The sequence below is a fragment of the Chionomys nivalis genome, chromosome 19 (genome assembly GCF_950005125.1).
Source record: "Chionomys nivalis chromosome 19, mChiNiv1.1, whole genome shotgun sequence".
NCBI lineage: Eukaryota > Metazoa > Chordata > Mammalia > Rodentia > Cricetidae > Chionomys > Chionomys nivalis.
In genome coordinates this window covers 49,779,606-49,800,593 of record NC_080104.1, presented here as the reverse complement: position 1 = coordinate 49,800,593, position 20,988 = coordinate 49,779,606, and the positions used below count along the sequence as shown (strand labels likewise).

Here is a 20,988-nt window from a genome sequence, read left to right as displayed (position 1 = left end):
ATCTGGGGTTGTATGAGAAAGCAGGCTAAGCAAACTATGAAGAGCAAGCCCGTGAAAAGCATTTCTTCATTGCTTTGTTCCTGCCTTCAAGCTCCTGCCTCGAGACCTTATCCTGACTTTCTTCAGTGACACAATATGATCTGAGAGTAATGGGAAGAAATAAACTCTTTTGATTGTAGTGTTTTACCGCACCACAGAAATCCTCACTAAGACACTGATATTGTGTTTTTACTCGAACTTTTACTAGGCAATGAAAAGGTCCTGGTGTGTGATACCTAACACACCGTCAGAATGCACACACAAATATGCACATAAAGGACTGAATTTCAAGAAACATTTAGTTTTGCCTTACAAGAAACCTACTTGATTACCTAAGAGAAACAAATTCTAGCAACACTAAACTGACAGATAACTCTGGCTTTTCAGTTCTTGTCTCACATTCTTAAAACATCTATAAAAAATGTTTTCCTCTTTTTACTCAGATTACTACTTGATGTGGGGTAAGGGAATATAAGAGACTCAAGAAGGTGAAACAAATTAAGTAATTAAAATTTCTCTGCAGCTGGGCGATGGTGGCGCACGCCTTTAATCCCAGCACTCGGGAGGCAGAGGCAGGCGGATCTCTGTGAGTTCGAGACCAGGCTGGCCTATAGAGCTAGTTCCAGGACAGGCTCCAAAGCCACAGAGAAACCCTGTCTCGAAAAACCAAAATAAATAAATAAATAAATAAATAAATAAAATTTCTCTGCACTAAATGCCTGGAATAAGAAAAGAGGCTCACTATCAATGGTACAACTCACTCCTTGACACTAACCACACATCATTTTGGTTGTATTTAGAGAGCAGACTCCAAACTGGATCTTTCTTATCTATGGCTTTCATTATCTAAGGTAAGCTTGCACTTTAACACAAAAGTTGAGTTTGTGTCACAATGAAAACCTCTTAACATTGTGCTGTGGAAATGTCTCAGAAGGTAGATAGCCTGCTTTGTTAAGCCTGAAGATCTGGGTTTGAATTCCCAGCATCCACATAAAAGCCAGGTGTAGTGAAACCCAAGAACTGGAAGACAGATCCCAGGGACTTGCTGGCCAGTCAGTCTAGACAAAGTAGTAAGCTCCAGGTTCAACAAGAGACCTTGTCTCAAAAATGAGATGGAGAAGCAACTGAGGAAGACACCCTGATGTCAGTCTCTGCCCTATACACACACACAGAGAGAGAGAGAGAGAGAGAGAGAGAGAGAGAGAGAGAATATCTTGTATTGTCATCATAAACCAATAATGGTAATGAATTAGCATGGTATTTTCATATCTGAATTGTGTTAGGTATTAGTAACATAAGTGGAGTAACAACCTGTAAGATTCACAAGTATCAGAGTTCAATTGAGTAATCATAATTTTGACTGTAGGGGAACATATCAGCTAGAAAACTACATACATCTGATGTGGGATTCCCCTCTATCTTCTGTGAATATAAATTTCATTGGTTAAGAAAAAAGCTACTTTGGATTATGGCAGGGCAGAATATAACTAGGCCGGTAAACTAAACTGAATGCAGAGAGAAAGAAGACAGAGTTAGGCAGATGCCATGAAGCTACTGAATGGGAAGGATGTTAGAACCTTAATGGTAAGTCACAGCCTCATTGTGATATATAGATTAATAGAAATGGGTTAATTTAAGATGTAAGAGCTAGCTAGGAATACATCTGAGCCATCGGCCAAACAACGTTGTAATTAATATAGTTTTTGTGTGATTATTTGAGTCTGGGTGGCCAGGAAATGAAAACGCAGTCTCCATTTACATACATCCTCTAGGCACTAATTAAAATCTCTGAAGAAGAAGAGAATATAAATAGATTAAAGTAGTAGCTAATGAGTTTCTTAACAGCCTATAACAAAAATAAATATAGTGCATTGATATTTTGGTTAGATATTGTAAAATGCCACTAAATTTTTCTTTGCTTTACATGGTTCTTATTTCAAAGCTCACATCAAAGTAATCTCACCCATAATTACTTCTGAATCATTAAATAATTGGGAAATGTTTAAAAATTAGGGCCATCTCCACTGGGATCCTAACTATTAAGTAAGTATTCACAATTCTTTATTCACATTTAAAGGTATTATTACTATACTTTTTAATAAGCCAAATATGCCCCAATGGCTTTTTATCCTAAAAAGGACATCCTAAAGACTTTGTCTACATATGGCCAGTGGGTACCTGCTCTCATAGGACATCATTAGCTGTCTTTCCTACTGATCCAAGTAGGTCACTGAACAATTCATTTGTATGTAGAACAGTTAGATGAATTTTTCTTTTACATCATGTTGGTTTAGATTTCAACTATAATAGTTCATGTAATATTTACAATAGTTAGAATTTGAGGAATAGTATTTTGGAATGTTCTTGCCCAAATGTTTGAGATTTTTCAACATATTAAGTATAAGAATTGCTTCAGATATTCTTTTTTTCCATTTGTGTGTGAGTGTGTTTGTGTGTGCACACATGAACATAAATATGTGGTTGCATGTGACGTGTATGCAAGTGTGCAGAGGACAGAGAATACTGGGTGTCCTGTTATACTATGACCCTTGTAATTCCCTTGATACATGGTCTCTCACGGAGTCTGGAACCTGCTGGGGTTTTTTTTTTGGGTAGGCTCAAACTCTAACAATCCTTTGGTCTCAGCTAGCCCTTCTCCAGCACCACTTTCTGCTATACATTTGGCTGTGCCCAGCTTTTTTGTGGGGACTGGGGATCCAAACTTGGGTCCTCCTGTTATCACAGCAAGCATTTGACTACTCCTCAGCCCTAAAAATGACTTTATTGAAGAAAGTAAAAACTGAAATTTCTAAGAGGAGGAATGGTGAAAGTTTAAGGAAGTCAAGAATAGAGGTCCAGTGATTAATTTGTCTCAGCTAAGGAAAACAGTATCTCTGGATATGTCATAAATAAAACGGTCCTATTTAATCATCTGTCTGAGACTCTGGAATCACCTTAGAGAGCAATGTGGCTCTCCACAATAACACCAATTATTGGGAAGTCATGTTTTAAATGCATTTCTACTGTCCTATAAATAGCATAGAGCTAAGGCCCAGGATTTGCAGGAAGTGAAAGCTATAGTCTGTCAGCTTTTCATTGGTGTGCTAGTAGGGGCCTAAGAACTGGCCCCAGGACAGGGAATCTCTGATTTATAGTATTAGCCAGCCAATTTTCCACTATGGCTATTTTAAGCTGCCAACCAAACATCACTGTACAGAGCTTGAAGAGATGAGCAGCTTCTCTCTATTATACAGTACCATCTCAGGACAGATAAAAATAGATGTACATCACATCAAGAACACAAAAAATAATCAATTGGAAGATGATGCAGTATAAGTATAATTTTAATGTATCTATCATTTAGTTATTGCTATGTAATATTTAGTAGTGGTTGTATTTAACAAACAGCTTGCAAAAATTCCTGAAAATTTGACATTTGGATTGTCAAAAGTCAACCTGCGCTAGCTGGAGTGCTCCTCTAAGATCACTGATGTTCAGATGGCTGCAGGCAATAAGGTCAAGGAACAAAAGTCATATATAAAGTAATCAATCATAGGCTGTACCAGGCTTTTTCTCTTAGGCCACCAACCAGCTCCCAAATCATGACTTATCTAGTTTTGAATGCTCAATCTAGCTTAGCCATGTTTCTGGCTCTCTCTTTTAACTTATTAATCTGTTTCTCCTTATCTACCTTTGACCTCAGGGCTTTTTCATCTTTTTTTACTTCTGTATATCTTACTTTAACTGTTTCTCTGGCTGACTGGCATCTCCCCCACTTTTTGCTCCTAGTGTGTTCCTCATTCTCTCCTCCATCTTCTCTTGTTTTTCTCTTCTGTTGGACCTAGATGTCTCCTCCTATTTATTCTCTCTGACTGGCAGCCCCGCCTATCCTTTCTCCTGCTCAGCTATTGCCTTTTTATTAGACAAATCAGGTGCCTGGGGCAGGCAAAGTAAAACAGATTTTCATAATTAAGCAAACGCAACATAAACAAAAGTAACACACCTTTACACAGTTAAATAGTCTGCAGCATAAACAAAAGTAACACATCTTTGCCTAGTTAAAATAATATTCTACAACAATAGGTACTATACACCTTCCCTAAGACATGAGAATTTTATTGCAGACCTCTGTGTTTGAGATTATGGCCTCCCAAACTCTCTTGGTCTGCGAAGGAATGCTGAGTCACATACAGAATACACATATTCACAATTATCTAGACTTAATTTCAACTCTTTCAACTTTATAGTGGGTTATGCCCCATGTTTTGGTTGCCTTTTATTTTTTTTATTGATCCTAACTTTTTCCTGAGTTACTTTAAGATTTTTTTTTCATTATCACCTAAGCAGTCTTTTATCCTGACACATAAGCCAGGATTTTGAAAGATATTCCCCCAATTTCTTCACTTTATCCTTCAGTGTAACATCATCTTTCAAGAGAAAGAGTAAAAATAGTAGGAGTTGTTTCAAGCCTCCATTTGTAGCATAAATACTACCATCTCATTGGGCAAAGTTTCTTGGATGGACCCAAGAAATCAGTGGGAAGTCATTACAATGTGGACAGGCTATGCATGCATTACACAGGAAGAATTGAACTGTGAGTGTAATTAATCTACTTCATTTATCATCATCATCAGGAAAAAGTAAGACAGAATCATGGATTCAATGTGCTAAAAGCTCTGATTACCAATGCCCAAGATTTTTTTTAGAGGGGAGCTAGTTGTTAAATCAGTCTGTATGAATGTCTATCATACAAGAGCTTGTAAATACTGCAAAGTAGATTGTGAGGTGCCAGCTTACCAGCATGCCACTAAAATCATTACAAAATCCACATCTGATGCTTCTCCCGTATACAAGTCATTATATGATCAAGTTACTTTCCCGTAGCACATTAGAGAAAATAACACAGGCATAATTATCAGTTTGCAGGTTTTCTTTTTCTTAGTTACCTATTACACATGCAAATAGCCTAAATTAATTGTTCTAAAGATAGATGGCTCATCACTTCTTCAACAGGTACTATAAAACTGTAATTAAGTAAATATCATCCAGGAAATTACTTGAGTTTAAAGTTTCCAATTTGCTATTTTAAGCGTTCTTTAATTCTCACTAATTCTCTATTTTTCTATAAATTTACTTTCGATAACTCTAGGGTCAACAACAGTTTATAGTAGCTTATGAATTTTTATCCATAGAGATTTGAGGCTCTTAAGTTAGGCTGACCTTAGCAATATGGGATTTCTTTTTGCTACCCAAAGAACTTGAACATAGGTATATCCATGTATTATAAATAAAAATGGAAACTCATTCTATTTCAAATAAAAGTAAGCATGTTTTATAAACCCCAATACTTCTGCTACTGGGGATGCAGGAAGCATGGGTCTTTTCAATCTTGGAGCCACTCAATTCCATTTCACATCACAAGTGACCAAGTCACAGTTCAAGAAAGCACATAGTATTGGAAAAACTGAAAATGGATAGGTGTTGGTGTTTCTCTTTCTTTGGAAACAAGGCAACTATGACATGATTCTCCTTTGTGGGTTTAATAATTTTTCATTCTTAAAATTAACTCATGGAATATTGTTTTCATATGGGGTTTGCAAGCACACTCCACCTTCTTCATGTCTTCGTCCCCCTTTCCATACTTGCACATCCATATTTATTGACACTCCTTTGATTACAGAAAGAAATTGAACTAGCCTACATGTTAATCAATAGGTGAATGGATAAAGAAAATGTGTTTTTCTAAAAAAAATTCTAACAGTTAGTTGTGAAACTATACCTCTATTTCTTTCATACTGAAGGAAAAACTGAATATATGCACAATACACACTTTTACCTTCTTTCTCATATACATATATGTATATACAAAGTATGTGTCTCTATGTGCATACATGTGTGCATATGTGTGTGATTGACTGTGTGTTCGTGTGTATGTGCATGTGCATATGTGTAGGCTGAGGCAAGAAATCACAAGTTCAAGGACTGCCTGTGCTACCTAGGGAATTTAAGGCCAGCCTGGGTATCTTAGTGAAATCCTGTCTCACAAAAAAAAAAAAAAAAAAAACCCACAAAAACACAAAAAGAGTTTAAAACAAAACAAAAAAGGAGTTTAAAACAAAGCTGGGAATACAACTCAGTGGTAGAGTACCTGCCTAGCACATAGAAAACCCTAGATCCAATATCTACCCCTAGGAAAAAATAATTCATGTTCAGGTATTTTTAACAGTAAAAAGGTCACCATATTAGAATTATTTAGCTACATTTTTATATTTAAAAAAAAACTGTACCATCACTCTAGAGAGCAAGATAAGGTGTGGGTGATGATTTGGTAGCATGTGCCTAGCGAAGTCTGGGAGAATGAATGACTCAAGCAAGGAAACATGAGTTACTTGGAAAATAATGTTATAATATCATAATGTATGAAAGAAGATACATAAACTGTTCCATATTTTGTAAGCATAAAGCTTATACAGAAGTAATTGAAAATCTCATAGACAAATTCAGGCATGTCTCAATGAAAAACCCATTAAAGTTAAAAATAAAAAAGTTAATATAAGATGTTTTATTACAGGTATATGTAGGTAAAGAAAAATATAGTAATATATGATAGATATGCATTTCAAAGTCAACCAGAATTGAGCAATATTCAGAAACCCAGATTTTCAAATAACAGCATGTTTAGACCAACTTGAGTGATTTTATAGTTAGATAAAATAGCAGAGAATTAATCTGAGAAATAATATGAAGGTATTTTATGGTGCTCCCAAGGTCTTCTCTTAAATAAAATAGTACATTTCCTACTACGTCATCTCATGCTCCTTAAGAAGCCACTGCATATACAGCACACATACTTTCTTTTTTTTTTTTTTTTTTTTTTTTTTTTTGGTTTTTTCGAGACAGGGTCTCTCTGTGGCTTTGGAGCCTGTCCTGGAACTAGCTCTGTAGACCAGGCTGGTCTCGAACTCACAGAGATCCGCCTGCCTCTGCCTCCCGAGTGCTGGGATTAAAGGCGTGCGCCACCACCGCCCGGCAGCACACATACTTTCTATAAAAGAATGCAGCTTTCCCGATCTTCTGCTGGAGAAAAGGCAGTCTGGGTCACACAGGGAATGACTTCCATATCCCTTTCCAGCAGTGGTTCTCAACCTTCCTAATGCTGAGATTCCCTAATACGGTTCCTCATGTTGTGGTGACCCCCTCAACCAAAAAAATTATTTCATTGCTACTTCATAACTGTAATTTTACTACTGTTATGAAGCCTGATGTAAATATCTGAAATGCAGGACATCTGATATGCGACCCCTGTGGGGGTCACAACCCACAGGTTGAGAACTGCCACTGCTTTCCAGAGTTCAGTGGTTGACTCAGCAGTAGTCATGCGCAGTGTGCAGCCAAGAGAGCAGCATCACTGCACTTTAGCTTACTGTCCTTCCAGTGTTCGGGATGACTATTTATTCAGATAGCTTTCCCTACCTGAAACTGATCTGTCATTTTTGTTCCTGCGCAGAAATAGTTACTCCCTCTGCTGCAGCTCCTGCTACTTTTTGTCTTACTCTAAGTTGTACTGTTCTTGTAAAAATATGGAACATCAATATTTACAAATAACTTGGGAAAAATGTTAATGTTCTTTTATTTCTCTCATTCTCCTTATTTGCAGTTCCCTAAATCAATACCCTCAAAGTATGTTTACTAAGAATGACAAGTCAACTGTACCGTCTTAAAACAACTCAGTACTATGGAAATATTTTTTAAAAGTGTGTACCAAAGGCATGATGCCATATTCTATACATTTTCATATGAATTATGGTCTCCTTCTTTCTAAAACCCAATATTTTCAGTATATAACAAACTAGGAGAAGTAGGTTGTTTGCGTGAAGGTACAATTCCCTCTCTCGGGTATTCATGCTCAGAATAAAGTCTTCTACTTGCCAGTGTCTTAGCACTTAGTGCTTTGCCGTAAGAACTAAAAAATTTGTTAAACTTTGTTTGCAAACAAGTAAGAGTGCATTTGTTGATTTTAGTGTTTAAGCCAAATCCATGATGGGAGACTTTCTGCCCATTACCCACCAACTATGAGAGAGGAGAAAAGAGAGGGAGGTAGAGCGGAGGGGAAGGTTTCTGTGGTGTGTGGGTTGAGGGATCGCAAATAGATATGTTCACGGTTTCTAGAGTAGAACTGTAAGCTGTAAATTATCTTAAAACTTTGACGTAGAAAACTTCCTATAAATTTATCTTCTATCTCCACTTAGAAGTCATTGTATTTATAAAAACACACAGGCCTGAAGAGTGAGAAACAAAGCACAAAATAGAAACTTTGAAGCAAATTTAACACATCCCTATTACCTATATTACCTACTTGTGAGGTGTCAGGGGAAAAAAATCAATCCTTGGTTCTGGCTTGTACAGATATGGCTGCTCACCCACAGGTGTAACTATACAGTCAACTGCTACACATGAAGGTTTGAAACAAAGCCATCATACACTGTGCTTTACAAAGTCCTAGATGGTTTCAAGACACGGGAAAACTACCACACAAGCACACAGAAGTGAAATGCTTGGTTTGTTCTGTTCACATGACACCAGACAAACCTGACTGACACACACTGGTGTGGATCTTTAATAACACTTGTTTGGTTTCACACGTGTGAAGGTGCTCTTAAGGAAGAGAGAGGATAAACTGACTCCTGGGAGCTTACAACAGACCAACAAGTATCTGTTTGGCTTTGTTCTCTTTTCCTGCCTCCATACACCTGCCTAACTATTATCAAACAAGAAATGAAAGATAAGAAAATTATCCATAGACAATTATAAACCCATAAAAGGGGAAATATTATGGAGCAGAAACCAGGACAACAGAACTAGCAATGGAGTGTGTGGCAAGAATGAACTATGTTCAGTCTGCTCTGGAGCTAACTTTGCAAGCAGTTGACTGGCTGAACTCGTATCAGTCAGCCTCCTCTTCCGCAGTCTTAGGAACAAGTACTGCTATTGAGAACTCAGTTGTGTGAGGCAGATAAATCACTATTTAAGCTGCATAACATTTTTGTAAAGGAAAATTAGCTCAATGTGGGACTGTATTGCAAGAGAAGCATCATCTGAGACACCAATGGGATAGTCTTCTTTATCACAACTACAGCATTAGCTAAATCCACAAATGTCTGTGGGACCTGCTCTATGAATATGTGAAATGAGACTTCGTCTACGCATTTCATGGACTGTCAACACCTCCCATAGCATGGAGGATTCGCTCAGAATCTGTCCCACAAAATGTGCATAGCCAGTAATACTTTGTGGGTATATGACATTTGTCCTAAAAAGAATCTTGACATAGCCTGATTTAAAAATCTTAGCTATAGAATAATCAAGATACTGTATGAAATATAACTAGACTGTAGCATTTATGTAATCTTCATATGTTAGGCATAATTAGCTTTAATATCACCTGTGAGACCTGCTGGAATTACTTTTTCAGCTTAGAACACAAAACTTCCAGAAGACTGTTATGTGGAATGAGAAAGCTATTTTTATCAACTATGAATATGAACAGTCACACACTGACAAATACTGAAGATAATTTTTGAATATGGAAAATGTAAGTAGCTGAAAAGCATTTGTAATCAAACAGTTCAGACGGCTGCAAGCTGCTCCACAGGCAGCAGACCACCTCCACTTATGGTGCCCAGATCCAGACATTGTGTCTTTAGCACATGAAACTCTAGAGCACATTCAGAGAGCAACAAGGACACAATCATGAGACAGCCTGCAGTATCTGCAAAGAATGCATCTAGAGAAAAGAAATTCAGAAGAGAGGTTTTGAGACATAGGAGGGGAGAAAGAGAGAAAGAGAGAAGGGACGGATGGAGAGAGGGATGGGGGAGAAAAGGAAGGAAAGGGAGACCGACAGAGAGACAGAAAGACAGAGAGACAGATATAAGAATATTTAAGTGTTTCTTGTGCCTCTAAGATAAGTCATCAAATGTTGACTCACTATAACAAGATGATTAGCTTGTTTTTTTTTTTTTTTAAAGTAGAACACACTACTTCAAGAGGCAACAGTTTCCCCAGTGTTAGACATACCCACATGCAACTTAGTGTGGATAAGGTTTATATTGAGGAAAGGTGGTAGAAAAAGAAAAAGTTCACCAATCTTGAGAAAAATTTAACACTTTTATGAATGTTACACGATATACACAAACACAGACTGGAACAATAATGACTCATTTATGTATTCCCCAAACAGAGTGCAAACAGTTAGCAAAAGGTAATAATCATCTATTTATATACCCTTCACTATTTCCACTTCTTAAAATTCCTCCTATGAATAGCTACTGACATCTTACCTTGATAAGTATATATTCACTTATCTGTAATATAAAAGTGATAATTTGCAGTAGGAAAAAATCCTGATAGGAAAGTATCTTTGTTTCATCACATCAGTCAATAATCTCTCCCTCCCTCCCTCCCTCCCTCCCTCCCTACATTCCTTCCTTCCTCCCTCCCTCACTCTTTCCTTTCCTCCTTCCCCCTCTGTGTGTGTGTATGTGTGTGTGTGTGCTAAGTTTACTTACCTAAAAAATTCTCACTTTTTAATTCTAGGCTTTTCAAGAAGGCCTAGTTCAGAAAGGTATGATAGTTTTGTACACAAAGATATTACAGACAAAGTCTTCAGACCAGACGTGACTGTTAAATTAGCCATCCTTATACGAATGGGTCTTTAAGAGAGAAGACATATATTGCACTGCTCCAACAGTACAATCAAAGCAGGATCTGCTACCAGGCCACCTCTGTGCTATATTTAAAGAGACACAAAACCAGTGGTTCTGGGGAGCAGTTTTGAATTATGTTAGAATATACCAAAGGTCCTATTTGTCAGTAAAGAACAAAAGGATTTTGGGTGTAATTGCTTACACCTATAATCCCTGCACTTGGTGAGCAGCCTGTGCTACATAGGAAGTACAAGTCAAGACCCTCGTCTGCCATTCCTTTATCCCCTGAAACAAAATGACTTCACTTTAAGCATAAGGCAAAGTACATCCTATATAAATACATTGTGAAGGCAAGAAAAGTAATTTGCGGCAAATTATGACATTATGACTTATTACACTATATACTTACCCACCCCTCTGCTCATCATGGAGACTTTATTTCCAAGATTTCTCAAAAGGAACTTAGTCAAGTCGATGCCCTTGAATAAGATGCTGTTCTGCAGTAGATGATGAGTAAGAAAAAGCAGGACCACTGAGGAGAAGAAGAAAACACGGAATAGTTTCATCCATAAAGAAGATTCTTCATTTCCCCACTTCATTCGTCCCCAAATTCCTCCACCAACAAAAACTCCTTTAAATTTTGACTAGTGACAGCTCAAGACAACCTGATCTATGGCCAGTTTAGTTTAGCTTTATTTGTTTGTAAACTTAGAATAACAATACCTAAAGAGTTTGCTTACACTTTTAATCTACTGATTAAATAGCTACTTGATTTTAAATACTGGGGAAACATACAACTGCTGTTCCTTATGGCATTATCATATATAGTACTACATATGTGTATTATAAAAAAGTAAACTAATATAGAAAATACTGACAATTTTAACATTTTTGACAATTTTGGAAAGATAATACTGCAACGTCACTATCATTATCTATTTTTCCTTTTTCCAACCCTAATTATAATAATTCCTAACCTATAATACCTCAAATTTTTGCCTAAACTGTAATAATCTTTCTATCTCTCTAGTTTCCTTCCATTCTGTTCATCAAATAAAACAGACTAACCTTCAGCACTACTTTGCAATTTTATGACTGCCTGATGCTATCTCAGCATCAATAACAGAAAATGGCAGCACTGTAATATACTGGGAAGTACTGGTTAACTGTTCTCATGCACTGACATTAGTGGTGGTTGAGATTAAACAGGGGACATAGAAAAGATGATGCTGATGATTATCAGGGAGAAAATCAGAAAGTGAACCAATCAGAGGAGAAATAATTAATTAGTAACAATGACAAGAATGTTCATAAACATGTTCATTAGACACCTGGAAACAGAGCAATACCTTGTTTAGATTTGAGGGCCAGAAACAGGAATCTGAAAATAAACGTGAGAGACTAAGCATGGAGAAGAGATTAAAATTCATGAGCATACATGAATTCCTCAAGGAAACAGCTTTAAACAGGAAAGAACATAATGTCAAAGGTTGGACTTTAAAGAATATCTACCCCCAAGAGGACAGAACAGGAGCTAGAGTTGAGAAGCGGTAATCTCACAGGCAGGCAGAGATCTAGAAGAGGTCAGCACTACAGAGGTTCAGCAGAAATAAAATGCTGAACTATCAAAGGGGGAGCAGATGAAAGAAGGCCTTGATATTTTAGTGTTTTGAAAACCTTTACCAAATTGAAATGACTTTTGAAGAACAAGAATCAGAAAGCTATAGATTAATGATAAGTTTTATGAGGACCAATAGTAAATGGGGTTGATTTAAAAAAAAAAAACAAAAAACTTCTCCAGCATTTCCCAGTTTATGATGAGTTTCTTATATACAGTGGAACAAATAATAACAATCTGGATAGTAACTTGTCCAAGCAAAGCTATTTTTTTAATTAAGGATATTTGACGGTGGGCAGAGACATAAGTATGATGAGGGAATGGAAAGAGACTAAAGAACCTGGAGATAGAGAATGTAAGGTGATGACAAACACTGGGCGGGGCACAAGTGAGGGAAGAAGTAGCAAGTTTTACTAATCCTATTGAATCCATGAGAGCAATGAGCTAGAACTTCAACCTTTATTCCCTGCCCCAGGATATTACTTTCATTTTTGAAATTAAAAACTTTATAGATCTACTGAGCTATGACTGACAAATAAAAATTTATGTTTATCATGTTTAAATATGTAGGTATATACTATTTATAAAAATGATTAGCACAAACTTATCATGCCATTTGCTTCAGCTGTGTGTGTGTATGTTTCATGGGAGCATATGTGATCTACTGTAGGGGCAAATTCCAACTATGGCACACATTTCTGTTATCTACAAACCTCGTTTTATACGTAAGTCCCAATACTCACTTAAATCACAACCAAGATTCTCTTTTCCTCTACCATGCACAAATAACCAAAACTCTACCACTAACTTTAGCTTTTTGTTGTTCTTCTTGTTGTTTAATTTCACATATAAGTGAGGTCTTGCACTGTTCATTGTACTGTATCTGGATTACTTTATATAGCATAGTGCCCTCAGCACCCATTCATGTTCATACAAATGGTATGATCTCCTTTCTAAAGGTGAATAATAATTTATTGCATATTCACCAACCAACAAATGCTCAAGCTCTCCCCATATCTCAGCCTTGAATGATATTGTAAACTAACACGGGGATGCAAATATATTTAAAAGATACTCTTACTTTCAGATAATGTCCAGTGGTGGAATTGTTCAGCCACAGGGTAACTCTTCTACTATTATCTTGAGACTCCTCTGTGTTGCTTTTCCCATAGTGCTTGTACCAATTCACATAATTTACATTTCCACAATGGGGTACAAGGCTTCCTTTATTCTATGTGCTTGCCAGTACATGTTTTCTTTAAACTTTGTAATAATTATGTTAGCTGATATTGTGGGTTTTTACTTCTATGATTAGTGATGTTGAGCATCTTACATCATTTCTTATATCTGTAGGTATTTTTGACGTCCACTTTGGAAAAATGTCTATTTATGTTCTTGTCCAGTTTTTAATTGGGTTGTTTGTATTTTGCTAGTGGGATTCTTAAATGTTTATAAACATATGTTCTACAATTTTTTCTTGCATCATTAAGGATGCTTCTCTGTGTTATTTATTTTGCTATGCAGATACCTTCCATTTTAATGCAGTCTTCATCTACTTTTTGATACATGTATTTTTGTGTCAAATTTGAAAATCCACTTTTAATATCTTTGTCAAATGTTTACTCAATGTTTTCTTCTTTTTATAGCTTTGGATCTTATGTTTAAGTCTTTGATCTATTTTGAATTAATTTCTGTATGGTATAAGGGAAGGTCCAATTTTTCTTGTTATATAAGAGAAATTCGGGTTTTTTAAAATCCCATTTATTGAAACCTTTCTATAGTATGTATTCTTTGTACTATAAAAAATGGAGTTCATGCACATTAGTATAAATTCTTAGTTTTCTATTTGGTTCCATTAGTCAACAGGTCTCTTTTTATGCTAGTAGCTTAATGTTTTGATCAGAACAGCTTTTTAATATAGCTTAAAATCATAAAGTGTGGTATTATCAGTTTTGTAGCTTTTGTTCAAGATAGTTTTAGTTCTTTGAAACGTTTTATAGCTTATAGCTTCCTGACATTAATGAGGATTTGTTGGGTTTCTGTGGAAAATGTCACGCAGTTTTGTTAGAAATTTCATTGAATCTGTACACTATATTGGTTACTGTAGACATTTTGATGCTATTGTTCAGATATATATATATATATATATATATATGTAAATTGATAACTACCCTTTATCTGCCATTTAAAAGTTATTTATTCAATGTTTGACAGTTTTTACTTTACAGACCTTCCAAAACATTGGCTAAGTTTATCTTCTAAGCATTTTATTTTTTTAGTGACCTTATCTTCTATTATGTGCACATGTGCATGTGAGGATATGTGCACAAATTCAGGTAGCTGTGTGGGCCAGGAAAGGGTGCTGGATTCTTAGAGTTGTTTCTGAGCTGCCGGCGCATATACTGAGGACTGAACTCTGGTCCTCTGCAAGAGTAGTATGAGTCCTTAATGGATGAGTCAACTTTCCAGACCCCTTTTTATTCTTTCAGATGCTACTGAAAATAAAATTTCTTACTGTTTTTTCATTTTAGAGAATCCTTTATTAGTATATACAAACACAACTAACTTGCACGTTGACTTTTTATCTTGTAACTTTGCTGAATTTATTGACTTTTGTGGCATTTTTGGAGGGTTTTTTTTTGTTTTGTTTTGTTTTGTTTTTGTTTTTCGAGACAGGGTTTCTCTGTGGCTTTGGAGCCTGTCCTGGGAGGTTTTTATATATGAGACTTAGTCATCTGTAAACAAACAACTTAGTTTTTTTTCTTTCCTGTGTGGATGTTTTTGCCCCACCTAATTGTTCTGACAAAGACTTTCAGTACTTTTTTGAATGAGCATTAGTCCTGATTTAGAGCTAAAAAGCTTTTCACTGATTTGTATTACCAGTGCATTTGTGACATCTGGTCTTTATTTTGTCAAGGTATATTCCTTGTATAATTAAAAATTGGAAGGCCTTTTAAACATGAAAGTTTGCTGAATATTGCTGAATGTTTTCTTATATCTATTGATGATCATACAACTTTTATTTTTCATTATGTTAATATATTGCATTAACTAATTTGAATATGTTAAACCATCATCCTGTCTTAAAAGCCTTGGCATGATAATCATAAATTTAATCCAAATACAGATGTTCTTGATGTTTTAAAATGATTACTGAGCTAGTTCAAGAATTTTGTACTACAAAAATTATTACATTTTAAAAAAATGAGAATCTAGGTCTCCCAAAATAACAATATTCTAACTTTTTATTCATGGTTCATACTATATTATTATTTGCATTATCTCATTTGATCTTCATAAGTCAAGACACTATTTGATTCAAGGCAAATTAATTTAATATATTTTATTGCTTTCAACTTTCTATCAATCATGAATTTTCTTTTGTCCTGATGTTCATAATAAAGACTATAGCAATGTTATGAGAAAAAACTTGAAAAACACTGCCTTCATTTATTATGTATTTTGTGATTATTTCTTGGGTTTTGGTCCTCTCTTGATTTTCATCTAGGCATAGAGAATTAGGATGTGCCTGGTGTAGATCATAAAAGACAGATTTAGCATACTCAAAGGTTCTGTTGCCTTCTTTCCTTCGGCTTTGATTAAAAAAAATCTTAGGCAATTTGAAGTAATAAAATTAAGCACAAAGTATTGCAATTGAATTTAATGATTTAGCATATTGTATGGAGTGTGGTACTTGGAGAAGTCTTAACAATATGTGCCTAAAACTATGCCACAAGGGGAATAAAAATGTTTGGGAAGAAGTATAAATTCTTCTGTACTTACAAGGTCAGCTTGTATGAACAGCTAACTATAACTGACAGAAAGGTCTATCTTACGTCTCATACAAGGTGTCTGACATAGAGCAAAGATAGATCATTATAGACTATGATGTGTTCCTTTATATTTTTATTAAAATTTTAAACTTAGTATGACTATATATGGATTGATAAGAATTTTAACTTCCAAAGGTGACTTTCTATATTGATAGAAAAATCTAAAATGATGTGATACCAGCAATGTTTGAAAGAAGAATTGGTTCTTTGTCTTTCGGCTAAGCTCAAATGAAGAAAGGTTCAAAGGAAGTGGGACTGTTTGGCTGTGGGTTTGAATACACATGACAAGAGGGAGAATTATTACTTGCAATACGGCTGCATAACACTCTCCTCCAAGATTACATTCCATGCCACAGAAAGGACCTTAAGCTGGAAGGTAAACAACTAAAAGTAGCTTCAATAGTTTCAGTCCCTGAAACTTACCAGATTCACTAGGCCCTCCCTCCCTCCCTGCCACAGTAAGCAGTAAAAGCTGAGTCCCCTTCAGACCAAAGGCCCCTGAGCCACAAATGAGGCTCTCAGAGGAGGAAAGCTGCAAAGACGACTCTAAAACCATACCTGCTGCATGGAAGAATCAGAAACCTGCCCAGCTGCCTGGAAGAGATTTGGACCAGTCACTTGGAAAGTATACTTTCTCACTTACTGAGCTGCCTACAAGCTGTGCTCCAAGTTACCCAGGTTTGGTGAGCTGTCACTTATGCTGCGAGATGGCGGGGTCTTGGTGATATGGCTGCCTGAATCATTTCTGCTCCTCTAAGTAACCCCTCCCCCCATACTTTTGTAAGTAACCCTAATAAAACTCATTGGTTCACCAAGCTGACTTCGGTGGTATCTGAACTTTGGTTTGTTGAGGATTCCCTGCCTAGGGTAAGCAGATGTGTGTGTTGTATCTCCTCAGGAAAAGTTCTGTCACATGACAAATACTAAAAGAGGAAAAATTAAGGCCCTTGTTGGAGGCATGTTTGTGTTCAAAATAAAGAAGAGTTTAGATTAGCACATGAGGACTTCATCACTATAAGTAGAGAGCTTCCTGTCAAAAGCTCTAATGTTGGGTAAGGTACTGATTAGGATATGAATGAGGGACTTCTCAAATTTGATTCAATTCTTGATGTACACTAACTTAATTTTTTTACACTAACTTATGAATTATAGCATAGGTAACTTAGTTGTCTTTATAAGAGAACTGGAAGTAACAATTGTGAGAATAAGCCAGCAAGGATATTGACTGGGGAACATATCTACACAAACTGCACCCTTTGGGCTTGGCCTCAAAAGGTAGGAGCTTTGACTGTGGCAGCGAACACCTCAAGCGGATAAGTGATATGTCCTACTTTAAATGATATCTGGGAATATCAGAAAGAAAGGTTATTGGACTAGGATGCTGACTTCCACTTTTATGTCTATAATGGCATTCCTTTCTATTCCTAGTTGTTCCTAGTAGTTTGCTTTAAGTTGGTGACTACAATTTAAGCCTGCAATTTCTTAGTTCTGTCTGGTGGCTCTTTCTGACTGAAGAGTAGCCATATCTTTGGTACTTTGGTACATGTCTGGCCTGAAAAGTAAATGTCATGATTTTTGATAAAGGTACCTTGTTCTTAATATGATGGTTCATGGCCATTCTATTGGATCTCAGTGACTTTTTAAATACCGAGACACTTTTTTTTTGCAGTCACAGAAAGCAAAACTGCTGCCTTCCCTGTTATAATCTGAATCTGCTTCAATTTTTTCGATCTAGTTGGTGATGCTATTTTGGAGACTGTGGAGAACTTGGAAAGCGAGACCGGGGTGGAGAAGCAGGTCACTGGAGACAGAACCTTGAAGGAGTTTTATCCTTGATTGCTTCCCGCCACTCTCTATGCTTTCTCATCTGTCATTGCTGGGACATATCTTCTCCACCATGATAGACTGGCAATGCTGAAACCGAACCGAAGTAAACCATCTCTCTTTTAAGCTATGTCAACAGCTTGGGGATAGTAACGAAAAGTAACTAGTACACCCTCTTTGCCCATGATGCCCTGTTCACAGTCAACTGAATGTGGTCCCCAATTGGGAGATATAATATATATACATATACATATACATGTACGTATACATATATAGTATATATATTCCCGCCACCTACTATACTGTCCTGAATATACCCGGTGATAATTGTATGAATTAAAGTTTATGAATGCATGTTACATTTTTGATTGCAAGTAAACTATTTCTGTAGTTTACAGTTCCCTTTGTGATTTGTAAATATGAGAATTCTCTGAAAGACAAACCCACTGTGCTTTGGCTGTCAATATCCAGTTCTACTGAGCCAGGCTTCTGAACATAAGAAATTCATCCGATAACTACTGTCTTGCCATTTCTCTTGGCAGGTAGTAATTTGCTCTCTCCTTAGGGACTCTCCTACCTTAATACTGGAATGTTTTTGTAAACTTCAAAACAGAGATCCATCTTCATTAAGCCTTTTAAGGTCATAATGAGGACATTTCATTTACGGATACCAAATTATCCTACACAGATTTTTATTATCAATTCGCAATTGTGCCAGGCTTCCTCGTGGGCTTATTATATCTAAGGCGGTCCTTCCATTTTTTGAGACTTCAGTTAATTAGCTACAGTTGTTTATGGCTAAATGTATGCGACCAGAAAAGGTAGCATATAGAGATCTATGTGCAAATTGTTTTTATTGGTGAATATCAATGTTTGAAATTGGAAAAAATCAGGAAACGGGGAACTTATATAATTACCAATAATAAACAATATAAAGGGGAGAAGGACTTCTTTTGATCCTGTGATATCCAGAAATACAAAAGTATTCAGAATCAGCAAATGGGAACAGAGGCCAAGAGGCTGTCGCCTATATCGACTTTATTTTTAAAACCTTTGCCCCGTCATGAGTGTGCTGCAATATTTCAGGTGCCACTGAAAGCAACGGGGCGTGCAAGTATAGCATCCCTGGAGGACCACAGGTCCCTCTTCGTCGTTTTCTATTGTGACAAAGAGCAGGTGATGTGCTTCTGCCTGCATTTGTAGCCAGAACAATGCCCGGCCCAGGGAGAGCACTGAAGACTTGTTCCTTAGATGAGTGACAGAGAAGGTAGGCTGACAAGTGGCTGTCACCCGGAAGCTGCCTCCTCAGCAGCTAGCCGGAGGCTTCCCGCTGCCTCACCTGTCCTGCAGCACCGACCTGAGTGCGCGCTCCCTGCCCCGTGCAGTCTTCAGGTGGCGGCTCATTTCTCACAGCAGGGCCTCGTGAGGCGCGCAGACCCGGGCTAGACAGGGAACAGGGACCCTGAGTGGCCCAGGCCTCAGTTTCCCAATCTGTGGTTCACAACCAACCTGCGCGCGCGCTCGCCTCGTCGCAGCATGGGTGAGCAGTCCGGCTCTGCCTGGCATTGTGAAAGCTAGCCAAGCCGCCATCGCCAGGCGAGTGAGCGCGCGACCCGCCGAGCAGCTTCCCACGGCCCGCGCTCGTCGTGGCGCGCTCGCTCCGCTGTCCTTCGCTTCCAGAGCGTGGCGGTGCGGGCTGCGAGGCCTGGGAAGCCGAGGGCGCGCGTGCGCGCGGCAGGCGGGGACCGGGGCTCGGAGGGAGGCCGCCCGGCGCGCGTGCATGCGCGCGCGTGCCAAGGACCCTGGGTACGGTCGGCGCGCCCGCCACAGGGAGAGGCAGGTTAGAGCGCGCGCGCGCGTGCTCCGCGGGCTAGGTGCGGGATCTGCTCAGGGCGCGTGCTCGCGGCAGGCAGGGGGGCGGGGTCTGCGCGCGGTAGGCGGAGGGGGCGGGGCCCGTGTGCGGGCAGGTAGGCGCGTCCACCCCCAGTTCCCCCCTCCCGTGCGCGCGCGTGCGCGCGCGTGCGCGGCCCTCCCTCCAGCCGAGAGCGCGCTCCTCCCGCGCTCGCGCCGGCCGGCGTTCAGTCTCCGAGCCGCGCACTCGGAGGAGCTCCTGCCGCCGTCGCCGTCGCTGTCGCTGTCGCCGCCCGCCGTCTCCGTCGCCGTCGCCTCGGGCCGCGACTCCCGACCGGAGGCTCTGCCCGCCCCTCAGCCGTCTCAGGCCTTTCCCGCCCTTCGCCCCGCCGGCCGCCGGCGCCTGGCTTCGACGCGGGGTCGCGAAGATGGAGGTGCCGCGCCTGGACCATGCCCTCAGCAGCCCCAGCAGCCCCTGTGAGGAGATCAAGAACCTCAGCCTGGAGGCCATCCAGCTGTGCGACCGCGATGGTGAGGCACGGTGACATCGGCGGGAGACAAAAGGACGCGGGCGGAGGGGGTCCGGTCCGGTCCGTGGGAAAGGGCGCCTCTCGGGTCCGAGGGAGAAGGCTGCCGGGGGAGAGGAAGCCTCTCGGGTCCGCGGGAGAAGGCTGCCAGGGATGAGGACGCCTATCGGGTCCGCGGGAGAAGGCTCCGAGGCTCGGGTCCGTGGGAGAGGGCTCCACTGGGAAGAGGGAGCCGTTCGGATCCGCGGGAGAGGGCTCCGCTGTGGAGAGGGCGCCTCTCGGGTCCGCGGCCCGGTGCTGCCTATTTCTGCAGCAGGCAGGTCCTGTATCTCCCGGTACAGCCGCCACCGCAAAGGCTAGCTAGGTTTCCCTCACCAGAAACTTCTCCATCCCCGAGCAAACCTCCTACCCCGGCAAGTGTCTACCTGGGGTAAGCCTCGTAGAGTTTTAGTCGGCGGGCGGAAAAGCTGCGTTTCAGCACCAAGGACAGACACTAGGTTCCTGGCTCTGGGCAGCGAGCGATTCTGAGAATGTCAAAAAAATCTGTACAGGACTTGGTCCTCTACATCTGCTGGGATTCAGTGTGTGTG

At 39.2% G+C, this 20,988-nt stretch overlaps 1 protein-coding gene across 2 annotated transcripts in view; it reads left to right on the top strand.

The window, feature by feature from the left end:
- The window catches only part of Phyhipl (phytanoyl-CoA 2-hydroxylase interacting protein like), a 67,605-nt gene that overhangs the window by 10,410 nt on the left and 36,207 nt on the right, over positions 1-20,988 (top strand). The window contains exon 1 of one of the 2 annotated variants that reach the window (XM_057794372.1): positions 20,059-20,402. The exons of the other annotated variant lie outside the window; for it this stretch is intronic. Coding sequence (XP_057650355.1) covers positions 20,300-20,402 — 103 coding nt within the window. The 5' untranslated portion in view covers positions 20,059-20,299. Of the gene's footprint in view, positions 1-20,058; positions 20,403-20,988 lie in introns of those variants that run through there. 2 annotated transcript variants of the gene reach the window in all.